Source organism: Archocentrus centrarchus, chromosome 1, assembly GCF_007364275.1.
Source record: "Archocentrus centrarchus isolate MPI-CPG fArcCen1 chromosome 1, fArcCen1, whole genome shotgun sequence".
NCBI lineage: Eukaryota > Metazoa > Chordata > Actinopteri > Cichliformes > Cichlidae > Archocentrus > Archocentrus centrarchus.
The window spans coordinates 38,467,857-38,479,441 of record NC_044346.1 but is presented as its reverse complement, the minus strand read 5'-3'; the positions used below and the strand labels follow the sequence as shown (position 1 = coordinate 38,479,441).

General features: G+C 42.8%; 1 protein-coding gene across 5 annotated transcripts; it reads left to right on the top strand.

Moving 5' to 3' along the window:
- Window positions 1-11: 11 nt before the first annotated feature.
- Window positions 12-11,311, top strand: LOC115785413 (elongation factor 1-alpha 1). Of its 5 annotated transcripts, none has more exons than XM_030737025.1 (9): window positions 59-128; window positions 164-232; window positions 3,279-3,443; window positions 6,806-6,985; window positions 7,369-7,665; window positions 9,373-9,523; window positions 9,776-10,032; window positions 10,114-10,348; window positions 10,679-11,311. In XM_030737025.1, exons 3-9 carry the CDS (start codon window positions 3,300-3,302, stop codon window positions 10,801-10,803), a joined length of 1,389 nt encoding a protein of 462 aa, XP_030592885.1. In that variant the 5' UTR covers window positions 59-128; window positions 164-232; window positions 3,279-3,299; the 3' UTR covers window positions 10,804-11,311. The 5 variants fall into 5 exon arrangements, with proteins under 5 accessions (XP_030592858.1, XP_030592885.1, XP_030592867.1 ...); XM_030737015.1 differs by lacking the exons at window positions 59-128; window positions 164-232 and adding exons at window positions 858-972; window positions 1,778-1,915; XM_030736998.1 differs by lacking the exon at window positions 164-232 and having other exon boundaries at window positions 12-128.
- Window positions 11,312-11,585: the final 274 nt, after the last annotated feature.

The window sequence follows — 11,585 nt, the reverse complement described above, 5'->3', positions numbered from 1 at the left end:
CTTATTTCCAAAGCGACTCGTGTGACGCCACCTGACACAGCAGCTCCGAGTCTGCGTCTGTGCATCACACCGGGCAGCATCTCCAGTTTCACCGCAGAGGATCAGTGAACGCAACCCGCGGGCTGAAGGTAGGCTTTGGGGTGTTTTCAGGACGCTTCCCACCGCAAAACAGACGCGCCGTGTATCCGCATCCTTCTCTGGTCATCCGCAGATGGATGGTGATTTCATGCATGTATGTGTGATGGCTGTTACGTAATTTCATCACTGACGGTGAAGCTGGTGCTTGAATGCTGTGTGGCTTCCATGTCACGGTAATTTGATAAAGGCGAGAGGTGCCAAAACGTGCAGAGAGGGGCGTGGGGGGCTGGGTAGGCCAGGATGGCGCAGTTTCAGCGCACAGACATTCCTCCCCGACGGTCATGCCTTGATCACCATCACGGTGCTGCCACAGCTGCATAAACAGTGCTGTGTAATAACTGAATGCTGAGACATGCGGCGGCTCTGCGGCGTCATGACCACCGCCTGCTCATTGCAGCAGCGTCGCACACAAATGTCCGCGGACTGCGTTTTACTGCAGATCTGATGAGCTGAACGAGACTAATGCGGATTGGAGGGCTTCTGAAAGCAGGACTCATGATGGGATCCGCAGGTGTGTGCGCTCCTGTATGTTTGCGTCCATGTCTCAGAACAGTAAATCCCCCTGACCCCTCCCTCACTGAAATATATTCAAATAATTGCCAGGTTTATGCGGTAAAATACAAGTTTAGCTTCAGTCCAGCAGTATTGAATTTATTTATTCATCTTTTTTAGTTTATTTGTAGTCTGATTACTGTAATGACCTTGGTTTAGTCTGCAGTCCTCAGAGCTGCGTAATTGCGCATGTGCAGGTCACCCCCTGTAGCGGCCCAGTGTTGCTGGTAGCATTACCATTAGCTAACTGGCGTGCGTGCGTGTAGCCTTAGAAAACAAAAGGTAAATTGATGGTTGGACGTAGTGTGGTGTTTTGTTGTGTGCTAGTATTTATAATTGTTCATTTGAATGTGTGTTTGTTCAAATATTAATGCGAACTTTTAAAGTTTGAGCGGGAAGTCGAGTTAGCGTAACGTTAGCTTTTCGCATGATAAAATGACCCGCCCTAAGCTAACTAATCTGTACTTTTAGTGGTAATATACTTATTAAACTTTTATTATTATTAGTTTAACTTAATTAGTGTTTGTTTTTGTATGCCAGTGTCAGCTATATGCCTGTGGCTTTTTTAAAAATAGGACATTTTTAATTCAAAGTTATCATTAAAAGTAAAAACTACACAAAGTTAATATAGGTCAATATTGTTCTTGGGTCAGGGCTGTGCTCATAGCAGCCTTTTAATACATAACTAAAGGTGTGGAAAGAAAAGATGTTAAAATTGAACAATTACACTAAGTTAATTAAATTTTGCATCAGTGTCAGATTAAATAAAATCACTCTTAGTTACTGGTCCCTGATTTATTTATTTACAATATTTTATGAAGGAATAATAAATGTGATGGTAATATTAAATATTGATGTATAAAGTATTTGGTTTAAAAAAGGGATCCAGTTGATGATGATCATGTTGTTTGGAGATTATTGCAATAATGTGTAATTGTTTGAAAAGAAATATAAACTGGAAAAAAAATACCCATCAATTCATACTGTTAAAAAAATCACTTAAACCACAGTTAGTTAGTGAATTAATTGGGGCTGGAGTGTTTCCCTGCAGTGTTGCTTAAATTAGCGTCAGGTTTGTTTTGTGCAGATGCTGAGTCTTGGTGCATAGAGCACACAGGGAGGAGGCTCAAACACAGGAACAGCTTAGAGAGGTTGGCTGATTTTCAGAATAAAAGACAGTGCAGACTAAACACTCCCCATGTGCAAAGGATGTTGTGTTCCTGAGGTGAGTCTTTACAGTATTTGTAGCCATAACAGACAGGTTAGGCACACCTTTACTAAATAAGTAATACTAAGTTTATGACACACAATCGTCTGCCGCTCCAGTAAGTCCCTCATACTTTGGATGGAGTCCACCTCCAGAGACTGCTGCTGGTGGTGGCGGTCCTTGTTCATTATTTTTACCACAGATAACTTGATATTAAACAAAAACTGAACTGGATTATTCTGATGCATTTTCACTTCACAAGTAAGCTGAGCGATCTTTAAACATAACAGCGTTTCACCGGACATTAACAGCTTCACGTGGTTACTTCACACCGAGCAGGATTACTGAGGTAACTTAGAAGCATTGCTCAACAGCTCCTCTGGACATGTGTTAATGGAAAGCAATACAAACACATCATCCCTGCCTGAAGAGAGCATTGCTAGGGTATGCATTCACAGCATCAGGGTAAGGACAGATTAAAGCGGGGAGGGCTTGCCAAAGAGGGCAAGGTCCATAAGTATTTGAACAGTGACACAGTTGTATTCATTTGGCCTCCATACACCACCACAGTAACTTTTAAATAGATGTGCACTGATCCAACTTTTTCCAGTTCTGATACACATACCTTGTGTGTGGGTGTCTGCTGATGCTGATCCAATACCTGTTTTCAATTACTAAGCATTAGAAAGAATAATTTTATATGTCAGCTAACATCAGCTTCTCTAACTTTGTAAAATAAAATGTAAAAGATAAATGCATCTAAAATATGAATTTGCCAAATTGCTATTTATCAGTGAAGTAATAAATGAGAACAGGCTCAGGATGAATACAGTTTAAATTTAATAATGCCCTGGTGTTCATCTTTTTTTTTTTTTTTTTTTTTGCACTAATCTTATTTTGGTCAGAGCGAGAGTTGTGAGGCTGCTGCAGACTGATGCCAGTTACAGTCACAGTAGTTTCTCCTCTGTCCTCGTCACACGCTTCGTGTGTACCAAATTAATAAGTTGAGGACAGCACGTTACGTTACCATATAGTAAAAGCTTCCCAACAAATATTAAACCAAGCCAGCATCCTTCATACTGCTGGCTGCCGCTGTTGCGAAGCAAAGTAAACTCAGAACATGAACCTTTCATTGAATGGCTGAATGACTCCCACTGTGAGGGCATGAAGCCAGAGTAGGCGGGACATGGAGGATCATGGGAAAAATATGGAGTGAAAATAACTTGAATGAATCAGATTTATGAAGGGATGGAGTTTGATAAGATAACGTTTTCACTAAAGTTCAACTTGGATGATATTTTATTTTTACAGAAAATAAAAAAATGGAGGACCATCACTTTGATGACCTGGGCGCTGGTTTGATTCTTGTCTCGTCTTTCAGTACCTTCCAGAGTGAGCAGCGATGGGGAAGGAGAAGCTCCACATCAACATTGTGGTAATTGGACATGTTGATTCTGGCAAGTCCACCACCACCGGCCACCTCATCTACAAATGTGGGGGGATTGACAAAAGGACGATTGAGAAGTTTGAGAAGGAAGCTGCAGAGGTATGACTGGTCCTGTTCTTACTTTCACAAAGGTTTCCTCCTGTGTGACTCCTGTTTCCAGTCCACGTGTCTCCGGCTCTTGATGAGGTTCTCGTCTTTTTAATACGAGGCCCCAAAAACTATTCATTCGTCATTCTCGGCCGTTCCAGCTTTTTATTATTATTTAATGAAATGTAATCAATGTGTATTTCTGGTGTCGAGGGTAGAAACTTTTAATCCTAATGAATGCTGCCATTTTGAATCTTATTGTCTGAATTAGGACTGCAGTTATGGCCAAAATCATAATTAAGATTAAATTGTTTAGTATTAAGTTGACGATTATTCATTGCTTTCACATCTATAAAAATCTCATTATCAAAATAAAATTGGTCCTCCTCATTCACATAAATTCAGCGCATCTCTTAGAAGGTAAATAAAAAAAAAATATAAAAACTAACACAAATCAACAGGTCACTGCTTTCACCTTTAAATTGTGCTAATTAATCTTTATAAATTAATCTGCAGAGAAGTCTCAGTCCTTTGATTGTTCGTGTATGATGAATTTGAATAAAACTCACAGGGGAGATGTGAGCTGCCTCTGCATTGTGGGGCATAAAGTGCAGGTTTTGCCACTTAGGAAAAAAAACTCTGCAGGGGGAAATGCTGTTTTTGACCAGTTAGTTGAGCATTTTCCTGAAGCCTTCATTACTCACTGGGTTTAGCTCTAAATACAACAATAGGTCTGCTTCAATGGACAAACTCTTCACCTTCTGCTGTGCCAGACATTTGGTGTTGGTTGTTTGTCTGTCTTTTAACACAGTGTTGCACATCCAAACTATTCCAAGAAACTTAAAGCTGCACAGTACAGGGAACAGCTGTGACTGGCTCATGCACAGGGCTGGACTGGTAATCGGGTGTACCGGGCATTTGCCCGGTGGGCCGACAGTCCTCGGGCCGATGCTGTTGGATTTTTTTTTCTTCCCTTTTTTTTTTTCTTTCTAAGAGACGGGCCCACAATTTAGAGGGGGCGGCCCATTGGCCCATCTTCAACAGAGACAGTGGACAGAACCAATCAGGATATAGGATGAAAGCGGCCCCACCCTTTCTCTGCGTGGTGCCCTGTAACTCCCGTTTCGGTTTCAGCGTTGAGCGCGTGTGAGGAGAGGGAACATGGAGAAACCGAAGCAGCAAAAAGGGGGTGAAGCGAATTTACGTGCGACGAAAGTGAAGAGTGTCGCTGTAGATGCTACAAAATGTGTAAAGATCACAGACATGTTCGCTGCTGTAGCCTCCACATCCTCTGTATTAGCATTGCTCCAGCAACAGCAGCTGTAGGAAGAGCGAGCCAGAGGCATAGGCGACATATGTGGCTGACCGCCAGGGGCCCCCAAGCTCATCCACATTTGTCATGAAATTTTTTTGGTTTGTTTTAATTTTTTACAAATGCCAATTTCCTAAAAGAAAGAAGAGACTATTCTAACTGTCTAGATTTGTACACTTCTAACAACACTAATTTAATGAGTAGGCTACACTCTAATATTTCTGTCTCAGAGTGATGCTGAAAAGCGAATTCGTGCATTTATTACTTCTAGGCTGGACTATAGTAATTCATTATCAGGCTGTCCTAAAAGCTCTCTGAAAAACCTTCAGATGATCCAAAATGCTGCAGCTAGAGTACTGACAGGGACTAGAAAGAGAGAGCAGATTTCTCCCATACTGGCTTCTCTTCATTGGCTCATAGTACCATATCACCCCAACAGAGCACTTCTCTCTCAGACTGCTGGCTTACTTGTGGTTCCTAGGATACTTAAGAGTAGAATGGGAGGCAGAGCCTTCAGCTTTCAGGCCCCTCTTCTGTGGAACCAGCTCCCAGCTTGGATTCAGGAGACAGACACCCTCTCTATTTTTAAGATTAGGATGACTGTTGGGTTTATTCTGTAATTATTGTTGGGTCTTTACCTTACAGTATAAAGTGCCTTGAGGTATCTGTTTGGTGTGAGTTGGTGCTGTATAAATACAATTGAATTGAAAAGGCTGAAACAGCAATGCATCCTAAAAAAATTAATAATCAACTTTAAGCCTCCAGCATTAATAACGGTTAAGTTCAGGGGACAATGAAGTGGTATGAAGGGGCCCCAAATCAAATCTTGCTTAGGGCCCCTCTGCTGTAGGTGGAGACAGCAGCAGGCAGGGAGAGGAGCAGCCAGAGATGCAGGCTTTGGAAACCGAGGGACAGAGTGAGCGGGAAAGTATAGTATGTACGAAGGTAGTAACGTTAGGATAATACAGGGACTTTGAGGTGATGGAGGTAACGTTATCTCTGTTACATGAGAATGATGAGCAATGGCGATTGATTAGTATCAGTATTTATTGGTATTTGCATACTTCCCAAAATCTGTCAGCCACGGTACCTGAATCTGATAAAATAGCAAACGGTCAAGGCCGAGAAGTGTTGGCTGAGCAGCAAGTGTCCATCATAGGTTAAAGGTGTGTTGAAAGGCTGCACAGTAGTTTGAATTTGTAGCCTCTATGCTGGTTAAACATGTTAACATGTTAAAAAAGCACTAAATGCAAAATAAAAGATAAAAAAAAAAAGCTAAACACGTAAAAGCTTTGCAATTTAAGTATTACTAAACTAAGTGTAAAAAAAGTATAAGTATTATTAGCAAAAGGTATGCCCACATTGAATAAGAGTAAGACAGTGTCAAATGCTTTTAAGACATAGTTGTGGGCCGGTCTAAGCCAAAAATGCCAGGGCCGATTTTTTTTGCCCCAGTCCAGCCCTGCTCATGCAGGCACGTGATCAGGCGCTGATTTAGGGAGCGCTTGATTTGCACTCAGTTTAAACATCGCTCGATCGTGCTCATTTAAATGTGCCAACCTCGTGATTGAGGTTAAAATATAATTAATTGTACAGCCCTTCCTTTTTCATGATTTTTGTGCCATACTTTCCATTTTCCATTGCTATCAAACATAAGGCACACCAACTAAGATGTCACTGAACATTTTAGGGCCAATGTACAGTGTCAGGCATGTGGCCCCGCAGAGGGAGGGGGATTCAGCCCACTTGACAGATTGGTCTGTATGTGGGCCATAAACTAAAATGAGTTTGACTCCTGTTGTGTGATCAGTAATCATTATTATTCAGGTGCAAGTGTTTTATTATATTAAAAAAAATGTCACGAGTATAAATAACGTACTGACTCTGACTTTTTCCTCCATCTGAGGTAAATGTCTTCATTATATAAGACTTCATTAACCCCATCCTCCTGTAAGGACTCAGGAGAGCAGTTATGGCATTAAAGTTTGGACAGAATCTGCCAAAGATGAAACTTTCCAGAGTGAAAGTTAAACATCTTTGTTTTTCCCTCCACACCTTCTAGATGGGAAAGGGTTCCTTCAAATACGCCTGGGTGCTGGACAAGCTGAAGGCCGAGCGGGAGCGCGGCATCACCATCGACATCTCTCTTTGGAAGTTCGAGACCAGCAAGTACTACGTCACCATCATTGATGCTCCAGGACACAGGGACTTCATCAAGAATATGATCACTGGGACCTCGCAGGTAGGACTTCTTAAATCATCAAGTGTTAAATAAAGTTTAGAAATTTCTCCTTTGCAGATCTTTTATTTTTTTTATTTGATTTATTTAAATAACAACAGGCGCTTTTTTTAAAAATTTGCCAAATATTGGGTGAGAAACAGCTGGTGACGGCAGTCCATGTTCCTGAGGCCAGCGTGACATCACAGCAGCACAATGGAGCAGGGTGACTGAACTGTCAAAATAAGAGCAAGGTGATTGTCTGTTAAAATCAAAGGCCAATGGAATCAAAGGATTAAAAAAAATGGGGAAAAATGGGAAACACTGGAGTTAGAACAGGTAGAAGAAAATGAGAAAAATGGTTGACAAAGGTGACCTTTTCACGTCTCTGTCTCCCTCCCCTTCAGGCTGACTGTGCTGTGTTGATCGTGGCGGCAGGCGTGGGCGAGTTCGAAGCCGGCATCTCAAAGAACGGGCAGACACGCGAGCACGCCCTCCTCGCCTACACACTGGGAGTGAAGCAGCTCATCGTGGGCATCAACAAGATGGATTCCACTGAGCCCAACTACAGCCAGAAGCGCTATGAGGAGATTGTGAAGGAAGTCAGCACTTATATCAAGAAGATTGGCTACAACCCCGACACCGTGGCCTTCGTGCCCATTTCTGGCTGGAACGGAGACAACATGCTGGAGCCCAGTCCTAATGTGAGTCTGCCATGAGACCTGCTACGATTACTGTTAGAGGATTTGTCTGAGACGAGCAGGAAAAGTTTTTTTTTAGATAATACTCCCACATGCTTACTGTGCTAATGGCTGGTAATTAGTGCCTCATTCTCCTTCTGTTTTTAGTGGCTGGTAAAACAGCTTCTAGGTGCATTTGTGCCACCTTCTGGCTAAAACATGTGTTAATAAAAACAGGGCAAAGGGAAACCATAAATAAGACAAGAAATACTCAAATCGTGACCGTCCTTCATAACATCATTGTCTTTATGATTTTATGAGGCTCTAAATGAGTCAGTCTCCATGTTAAAATGTCCAAGTTTAACAGCAGAATTAATCATGTTTACAACTTTCTGCCAAAAAAAGGTTTTAATCTGTATGGATTTTTTTTTTTCTCCTTCATAACGACTGTGATGTCATGCCGCTGTCACAGGACGGCTATAGCTGCTAACTGTATGCTTCATAACAACTGTAAGGACGTGAAGTCTTAATTAATTCTGGAGCAGCCTACTTAACAGTGTTTGCTGACATTACCTGATAACAGCACTCCACCCTGTCATCCAGATGGGTCCCTGCTAGCTCCAAAAAACCTACATGACAGTGTCTGAAATGCAAATGTTTAGGCTTCAAATGCAGAGTGCATAATTCAGTGGGTGAGTGCATCTTCAAGATACAGTCTGTAGTTTTAACATAATGATAATCTTAAATACCAGAGTTTCTGTGGGTGCTTAAAAATTTTGAGATGAGGCCTATTACTGAGACATGTCCTAATACTCTATTATATTTGTACTATATTCCTATATTTAGGCAGAATTACAAATAATTTTAATTCATAATGTTTTGTTGTGGCTTTGCATGATGTAAAAGGTAGTACCTATGCTTTCACAAACCACAAACAGAAGAGAAGAAGAAGAATTTTGCTATTTTAAGGACATGTGGGGCCAAAGGTCAGAAGGAAATATTTTACCGTCACACATTTACTTTAAGGTGACCTGCAAGGTGTAGAATAACTTTCTAAACTTTGGACAGTGAGAATTACTTACTGCTTCTCTCAGAATCAGCTGGGATTATTGTACAGTAACTTCAGTGTATTTCATGATGCAGAATACGATGAATATCTTCCAAGTTACAGACCCTCAAAGTACATAGGCATGAAATTTCACCATGAGAAATTCCTGTGAGCGTAACATCGGTGTTCACATGTTCCATATAATCAACTTCAGGTCATGAAAAGTTTTTCAAAATCCTTAAACTCTGAGCACACAGAAAGGCCTTTAAACAGCCTCAGGCCCCGTTTACACGATCGATCGAGTGGAAACGGGATCGATTTTCCCTTTTTGAAAAGTAACGTTTTGAAAACGATCATCGTTCACACAGAACCGTGAGAGACGCTGAAAACAATGTATTCCCATGCCAGGCTACAGGTCGCGACCATAGAGCACGTGTGCCAGTACCTCCCATTTTCAAAGCGTTTTAGAGAACAGAAAACGCTCCACTCTGGAACCCGTTTTCAAATTGTGCCATTTTTGGGGACACAAAACGCCGCTGTCGTGTAAACGACGGGCCAAAACGCAACCTGAAAACGTTCTCGTGTAAACAGGGCCTTAAACTTGATTTTAAACCCTGAAGTAAACATTCAGACATCTCCTCACACCTTCATGCTAATGTCTGAACTTCTCTCCCCCTCCACAGATGACCTGGTTCAAGGGCTGGAAGATCAACCGTAAAGACGGAAACGCCTCAGGCACCACACTGCTCGAGGCTCTGGACGCCATCCAGCCTCCCACACGTCCCACTGACAAGCCCCTCCGCCTGCCTCTGCAGGACGTCTACAAGATTGGAGGTGAGGCTGCAGGCGTGAAATGTAACTGTCCCAGTTATCAAGTTGGGCTGAAGTGCTGGAAGTTCCAGAAAATAGGAATGAGATCACCTTGTGATAAAAAGAGCCGAGCTGAATGAGGTCTGAAGGAATTCCCTTTGGCTCGCTCTGTCCTAAATGCTCAAACTGAATGTTTCTGAGGCTCAACAATATATGACTTTAATCCACGCAGGTGTGTCACACAGCTGTAAAGTTGCTAACCTGCCTCTCCTCCAGGCATCGGTACCGTACCTGTGGGCCGAGTGGAGACGGGAATCTTAAAGCCTGGCATGGTGGTGACCTTTGCCCCCGTCAATGTGACCACTGAGGTGAAATCTGTGGAGATGCACCACGAGGCCCTAACTGAGGCGCTGCCCGGTGACAACGTGGGCTTCAACGTCAAGAACGTGTCCGTGAAGGATATTCGCCGCGGAAATGTGGCCGGAGACAGCAGGAACGACCCGCCGCAGGAGGCAGCTGGCTTCACCTCTCAGGTGTGCTGTCAGTAGCGTGAAATACGCGTCCATGCTTCTGTTACTTTGCAGGTGGTCTCACCTGTGTCTGCTGCTCTGCAGGTGATTATCCTGAACCACCCTGGTCAGATCAGTGCCGGCTACGCCCCCGTGCTGGACTGCCACACCGCGCACATCGCGTGCAAGTTCGCCGAGCTGAAGGAAAAGATCGACCGTCGCTCTGGTAAAAAGCTCGAGGACAATCCCAAGTCCCTGAAGTCTGGAGATGCCGCCATCGTGGATATGATCCCCGGGAAGCCCATGTGTGTGGAGAGCTTCTCTGAGTACCCGCCGCTCGGTAGGTTTCCTGTCCTGAACCTGATTTTGTGCATCAAACTGACTTTCAGCATTATTTGTTTGGAAAAAAGCAGCACTCCTGACAGCTTCCTGTCACCTGACTTCACATTTATGTTCTGGTAGAGCACGTGCAATGAGATGATACGTCATCTTTATGTTTAAAGATAACATTTCAGATACAAAAAATAATTATCAGGCTCTCCTATAGTGTCCTACCATAAAGGGGATTCATTAAAATAGATAATTTAAAAAAAAAATCCTGATGTTTTAAGTCCTGCTTGTGAGTGTAAGGAACTGTAATGAGGAGTTAACTCCTGTTTTTTCTCGGCAGGGCGCTTTGCTGTCCGTGACATGCGTCAGACGGTGGCGGTGGGAGTGATTAAGGGCGTCGAAAAGAAAGCCCCCACGAGCGGTAAGATCACTAAGTCGGCGCAGAAGGCACAGAAGGCCAAATGAACGTTGTGCTGGGCGGCTGCCCCAAACGCTCACCGTGGCCGAAGACACGCCCCGCCCCTTCTGCACTCCATAGTCAACATCTGGTCTATTATCACAATGCATCGCAAAAGCAGACGAAGGAAAAAAAACGACCAAAACGCTGTTTGAGATCATCACACGTAGGTTTTATTGCGGCAGAACGCGACAGGTTTGCGTTACGGTTCTCTGCCTGTTGTAGTGATTCGGCTTCTCGTTGATCAACAAATGTAGTGATGAGCAGACGTTCTTTTGCCAGCTCTTTGTTGAAGTAACGCTCTGTGTTGTAGCTTTAAGAAAAGGATACGCTCGTTAGCCAAAGGTAGATCGGCTTCTTGCATGTTTGCACCTTAGAAAAACTCTCCATGCCCAGCAGTTTGCTCAACTTCAGCTCCCTCGCAGGAGCTCTGATGAATGTTACTGTTAAGTTCATGCACCTTAATCGCTGTTATTTGTGAGCATACGTTCATACGAGTAAAGCTGTTTAAACGTCTCTCTGCTCCTCGTTTCATTGCTGAAGAAATCAAAACCACAAAAAACCTTCTGTAGAATTTCCTTTATTGATGAATGAGAATAAAAGTTCACTTGCATTTACATTACAGGCTTCATAAATCTGAGATTATTACTAGTGTGTAAATATGTGCACATAATTTAAATAAATTAAAAGGAAACCAACAGAATGGTGACATGTGAAAGGTCCATTTTTAGCCCCGTAGCAAAATGATCTCTGAATAAAACACTAAAATGCCTCAAGTCAGAACTCAGTA